The sequence below is a fragment of the Desmodus rotundus genome, chromosome 12 (genome assembly GCF_022682495.2).
Source record: "Desmodus rotundus isolate HL8 chromosome 12, HLdesRot8A.1, whole genome shotgun sequence".
NCBI lineage: Eukaryota > Metazoa > Chordata > Mammalia > Chiroptera > Phyllostomidae > Desmodus > Desmodus rotundus.
Window position 1 is genome coordinate 46,852,171 of NC_071398.1, and position 5,807 is coordinate 46,857,977.

Consider the following 5,807-nt stretch of genomic DNA (forward strand, 5'->3'; position numbering starts at 1 on the left):
GGATAATACAGAGAAACACGCCACTGGACCAGTGGGGGCGGGGGCGGGAGACTGAGTGAAAGCCCAGAATCAGATACCTTATCCTCTCCCGTCTCCCTCTCTTAAGGTCTCCTCTCCCCAGCCTGAGCTCTTCAGAGGTTCCCACCTGCATTTTTCAATTTTTCAGGTTATAAAAGTGCACAGGCCCAGGAAGAGAAATAGAAGGAAGGAGGCACTGATGACCACATCCACGTGCAGTTGGTACATGCTCTGTCCGAGTTTATTCTGTGACCATTTTATTTTACACGGTGAGGATCGCATGCGGATACATTTGTCTTTCTTTTTTTCATTGAACATCAGATAGCATCAACATTCTTGCATGACACCGACAGCTCTGCGTAATTATTATCCTGAGCAGTTTCATGAATGTCCTTGTCACAAATCCACGTATCGTTTACACACACAACCCACTAATTCCAACCTCATTCTACATTTCTGGCTTATTAGAATTAGTAAGTCCGAGGTGGTGAAGAAGGGTCTTGATTTACCTTGCCCAGCTGCCTCCCCCAAATGTTATACCAATTGACAGATTCAGTGGTTGGGTTGCTGGTCTCACTGCATCTTTATGAACACTGAGATTTGTGTGTGTGTGTGTGTGCTTGTTTTCATCTTGGTTTTTTGGTTTATAGACATGTAATATTGTTGAGGTTTTAATATGACTGAGCAATGGTGAAGCCAAATGTGAGTACAGGTCATCGATGTGCTGATTTCTGTAAATTCCCCATTGAAGACGCGGAGCCAGAGAGGTGGGGGTTTGGAGAGGTTAGCGATGGTTTCTCATGGTCTGTTTTATCCAACTGACAAACTTGCAGACTTGGGTATAAACACCTGGGTCGTTGGGTTGGCCACAAGGGAAAGTTCCCCAGGACACCAGGCCTTGCAGGGTTCCTCTGCACACCAGTGGTCCCCCTGAGTCACCCTGGAGGGCAGAGAGCGGATTAGTTTTGACTTCAGAGCAACCAGCACTGAGGTCTAATACACCGGTGTTTATCAAGCCTTTGTCCTGCCGGACCACAGTCTTCCACCCTGGCCACTGGGAAGAGACTCATTGTCTCTGTGAACCATTGGGAGAGCAGGAATTAATGCTACCATATTGAGGACAAACCAGGCTTTCTGAAGACATTGGCTTGAGCCCCTGCCCATGGGACCAATCACAGGGAGGGGGTGGGGCTTCCCAGAAGTCAGAGCCCCACTGAACCACTCTTTGCCAAGCCACTAAAAGAAGGTGTGTTTTCTCCAGGGAATTCATATATGCCCTTGTCCAGGGATCCAGGACAGGGTAGTCCTGGGAGCCAGGGGCAGGACCAATGACCTAATTCACAGGGTCAAGTGCAAAGTGAAAATGCAGACCACCTGGGGCAAATAAATAAATTTCAAAACAGCAAAAAGAATGTGTTAAACCAAGTGTGGGACTGTCCTGGATGTGGGGCTCTGGGTCCCTGCACAGCTTACACAATTATAAATCAGCACTCGCTGGGGGACAAGGGGGGACCTCCTCATTCTTTAGGGGACACAGCCCTGTCTCACTACCCTTCTCCCTAACACACACCACCCTGTGGCCCCTGAAAAATGAGAGTGCAGGTGGAAGAAAAGAGAGTAGAAGTACAAAAGGGCAAAGGATGAAAGAGAAAGAGAGGATCAGAGAGAAAGATGGAGAGAAGAAAGGGAAGGAAGAGGGGGACAGAGAAGCAGAAATGTTGGGGGTGGGGAAAGGGGCAGAGATGCAGGAAGTAACAAGCGTTCCAGTGGCAGATGATTGAAGGATAGATAGATTCCAACACAGAGAGAACACAGAAGAAAACAAGGAAATGAAATGAGACCTGAAGAGCAAAGAGGGAAGATGACTCTCAGAGACAGAGAGGGGATAACAGAGATGAGGAAGCGGGGCCAGAGAGGAGGAGGGGGCGCCTTCTATCACCAGAACCAGGACCCAGGTGAGGTGATTGAGACATAAGCTTCTGGCACGAAACCTCAGGGATTGTAATACATAATATTTTAATGCAATACCTTAAAAATCAAATTTAATATGAAAAAAATCCATGACAAACAAGTTACTCTAATTTTAGATACATGGAGTCAGTCCTGTGCAGTGCTGAACCATACGGGAGCCTGAGGCAAGTGGAAAATTGGGTGAAATGGATGGTTCTTTACTGAAGACTCCAATATTTTGTGCATTGAGGACTTTTGCAAAGATTTAAAAAAGTATTGGATTGGAATAGGATTCATCTCGGTCACTGAGTGTTTGGTGCCTCTTTAAAGTTTGTGCTTGAAGCCAGTGCCTCATCCCTCTTTTCCCTGGTCCCTACCTCGTCTTTCTCATGTCCAGTCCCTCCCTCTCAACTTCACGTCCACGCCTAGGGCCACACTAGCCTCTCTGGGCTCCCACTCTGAGTGAGGCAGAGGACTGAGTAGAGAGAGCCGGGAAAGCAGGACTGGTCAGGTGTGAGGGAAGGCTGGGCACCGGGGTCAGGCCCTCAGACTCTGGCTGGAGAAGAATGCAGACTCTGGGCTAAGAGGAAGCAGGACCCAAGGCCCGGGAGGGAAGGGGGGTCTCACATTGCAGGCGTTGGACTTCGAGTTGGGGATGCCAGCACATAGCATGGATTTTCCCAGCAGGTCCTTGTAAACCCTCTTGCACTCCTGGGAGGAGACGAGGTTGACATCCGTACACATGAGCTCCGACGGAAAGGTCACTGTTGGGTGGGAGAGAGCAGGTTGGTCAGAGACCTGGGCTTGGGGATCCCTGGGTGCTGATGGAGGGTAAGCGTGGGCCCTAGATCTTGAATTAAGAAAGAGCTGTGGGGCTCCATATGGTCATGGGGAGGGGTATACCGCCTGGTCTCCAGGAGCTGGGGACAAGGGGGCAGAGATCCTGGACTCCGGGCTCCCTGGGAAGCCTCACCGTCAGGGCTGGTGGTGGTGCCCCAGCCAGAAACGGTACACTTGGTCCCCGGCGCGTCACAGTGGGAGGGCAGGTTGACTTTATTCACACTGGATGACATCCTGGCTGGATGGCTTAGCTTCACAAGCATGATGTCGTTAACGTGGGTCTGTGTGGAGTAGCCGGGATGGACAAAGGACTCTGTGGCCGTGATCCTCTGAGCTCTCTTGCTGTCCAGACGATCACTGCCCAAGTGCACATTGTACTCACTAGGAGAAGAGAGACACGGTCACTGAGAGAGGGGGCCAGGTACGCAGAGATCAGTGGATGGGGACCCGGAGGGAGAGCTGGAGACACCATGGCTCCCCTGCCACATACCTCATCTTGCAGTGGGCGGCGGTGAGTACCCACTGAGGGTTGACCAGCACGCCTCCACAGTGGAGCTGATTGCCTTTGAGCAGGGCCACCTGCCAGATATGGGAGCCCCTTGGACATGGAACTCCATTAATAATTCTGTCCTCAGTATCCTGTCCTAGATGGAGACATGGAGAAAAGCATGGGTAGCAAGCATGCAGGCAAAGCAGAGGAATCAGCAGACAGATGGGCAGAGACAGCGATATAGAGAGAGACAGACAGAGAGGCGTGGAGAAGGGCAGAGGCAGAAACTGAGCACAGTGCAGAGAAAGCTGCAGACAGGGATGGGGACCGATGGAGGGAGTCTGCTCAGGGTCCAGCAGGGCATCTGGTCTGGAGGCAACCCCAGAGGCTGATGGGAGAGGCACTGAGGGCAGGAGGCAGCCTGGAGGGCACAGGGATCCCAGGAGTCAGAAGGAAGCAGGAGGAAAGGGGCCCCAGCAGGAGAGCTCTGTCTGCCTGGGAGGAAGCTGCTGAAGGGGGCAGGGTCCTGACTTGGGGACTCTGTGAGGACAGGGGGCCTGGAGAGAGAACGTGGGTGATTTTGAGGCCCAAGAGCAAGGTCAGGCCTCCCCATCTGGCCCTCACCTTGTCCAGCAGATTCCAGGGCTAAAGACAGCAGCAGGAACAGCAGGGGCGAGAGGCGGGGACCTGCCATGTGGCCTCTGGGAGCCTCTGGGGGCTGCCACTTGGAGGAAGGAGGAAGGGCGTCTTCTGCTGGGGCTGGAAGGACAAAGAGTTCAGGAACCAGGAGTCCTGGTCCCCAGGCCCTTCTGTTCCCTCAGACCCAGGAGCCCTAGTCTGCACCCTCCTCCCTCAGACCCAGGAGCCATGGTCCTGAAACAATTCTTCCCTCAGATTCAAAAGCCCTGTTCCTCAGTCTCTTTCTGCCTCAGACCCGAAAACCCCACTCCCTCGACAAATCCCTTTCCCCCAGACTGAGGTTCTCAGCCAGCAGACCCCCTTCCTCTGAGGACCTAGGAATCCGGCTTCCCACCCTTCCTTATTCATGAGTTAGTTTCCCCAGTTTTGCTTCTTTAAGAGATGCAAAATTCCACCTCCAACTCCTCATCTCTTAGAACCAGGACCTCAGACCCCCTCAACCGGTCCCCTCCCTTCAAGAGTAAGAGTCGGCTGTCCAGCCAGCCTCCCCTCCCGCCCTCTAAGGTCCCTTCTCACCTGCTGCAGGTCTGACCTGATCTGGGCTCCAGACTAGGTTGGGAGCCAAGCCTGTCCAGCCCTGCGCAGGGCGGCCCTCTTATGGCACACCGCCCCGCCCCCACATCCTTGGGTGCAGGTGGAGCCAGCTCTGAGACGCCCCCTTCCTGACTGTGCCGGGTTATCTGGAACCCCTGAGGCATCGAAAGCAATAGTCCTGCACTGTCTCCACCCTCCCCCCCCGAGGCTGTGTGGGGGTGGCACCCAGCTGGCTCACCCACGCATTCTGGCCCTGGTGGCACTACCCAGGGAGGGGCCAGGTGCTGGTGCTGAGGGGCAGGAGCCGACGTCAGGGACCTGCTCAGCTCAGGAATGGACCGTGTCCTGGTTCTTCCACTTTGGCCAATTTTCTTGCCCTCACCCCCTCTCCTGCATGGTCTCAACCCTGCACCCCTCCTCTGGTGAGCCTGTGGGAACTTTCCCAGGCTGAGTCCCAGACGTGTGTGAGCCTAAAGCCAGTACTCAACGTAATACAGGGTTACGAGTGAATAAGAGAAGTCTCTTCAAACTCCATCCGCCAAATGTTTACTGTTGCACGTAGTCTGTCTCACGTTGTACGTAGATTTCTATACATACGGTGTGTCTGTAACAAAAGTATCTGACTAAACATGATGTAATGTGACCTTTTATTTACTCTATAAAATATCCTGAACAATCGTTTCTCTTAGAAATTGAGATCATTTCTCCTTCTTTTATAGTGTTGTATAATATTCCACACTGTGGGTTTTATTCCTATTTTATGTGATCTGTTTCACGTTGAAGTATATTTGAATAGTTTTCATTATAACAACGGTGGGAAGAATTTCTTGGTTTATTCACCTTTGGCCACGGTATTCCTTCCAGTCACCTCCACTGGGCGTTTACTCTGCACCAGAATCCGTTCTGACACCTGGGGACACGGCGTCAGGAAAACAGCAAAAATCCCTTCACTGAAGCTCTCGCTCCAGTGGGTGGAGAACTTGAGTAGCAAAATAAAAGCTTAAAGTATGCCGTCTGTTTTCTTCTCTCTTTTTATTGAACTGATTAGGGTGGCATTGGTTAGTAAGATTACACAAGGCGGGGCAAAAGTAAGTTTACAGTTGTTCGTTCGGAAAACAATACAATAACTGCTAAATAATAATGCAAGAATAAGCTTTGTTTTGAGTACTCACCACTGTAACCTACTCCCCCCCCACCGTATAGATTTCAAGTGTACACTTCTCTTGATAGATGAACTTCATGTTCATTCTGCGCCCCCCACCCAAAGTCAAATAAT

At 51.6% G+C, this 5,807-nt stretch overlaps 1 protein-coding gene across 1 annotated transcript; it reads right to left on the reverse strand.

Annotated features, from left to right (window-relative positions):
* Window positions 1-244: 244 nt before the first annotated feature.
* On the reverse strand, window positions 245-4,571 carry LOC112310145 (kallikrein-7-like). Its single transcript, XM_024566384.2, has 6 exons — window positions 4,514-4,571; window positions 3,923-4,057; window positions 3,299-3,452; window positions 2,942-3,189; window positions 2,596-2,732; window positions 245-958 (listed from the first exon to the last, which is right to left on the reverse strand). The coding sequence occupies exons 2-6, from the start codon at window positions 3,990-3,992 to the stop codon at window positions 803-805; spliced, it is 765 nt and encodes a 254-aa protein (XP_024422152.1). The 5' UTR covers window positions 3,993-4,057; window positions 4,514-4,571; the 3' UTR covers window positions 245-802.
* Window positions 4,572-5,807: the final 1,236 nt, after the last annotated feature.

Coding starts and splice junctions, on each gene's coding strand:
- LOC112310145 (XM_024566384.2), bottom strand. CDS start 3,992: ATGGCAGGTCCCCGCCTCTCGCCCCTGCTGTTCCTGCTGCTGTCTTTA. Junction 3,453..3,922: donor CCTGGAATCTGCTGGACAAG/GTGAGGGCCAGA, acceptor GTCTCCATCTAG/GACAGGATACTGAGGACAGA. Junction 959..2,595: donor CGAAGTCCAACGCCTGCAAT/GTGAGACCCCCC, acceptor TCTGCCCTCCAG/GGTGACTCAGGGGGACCACT.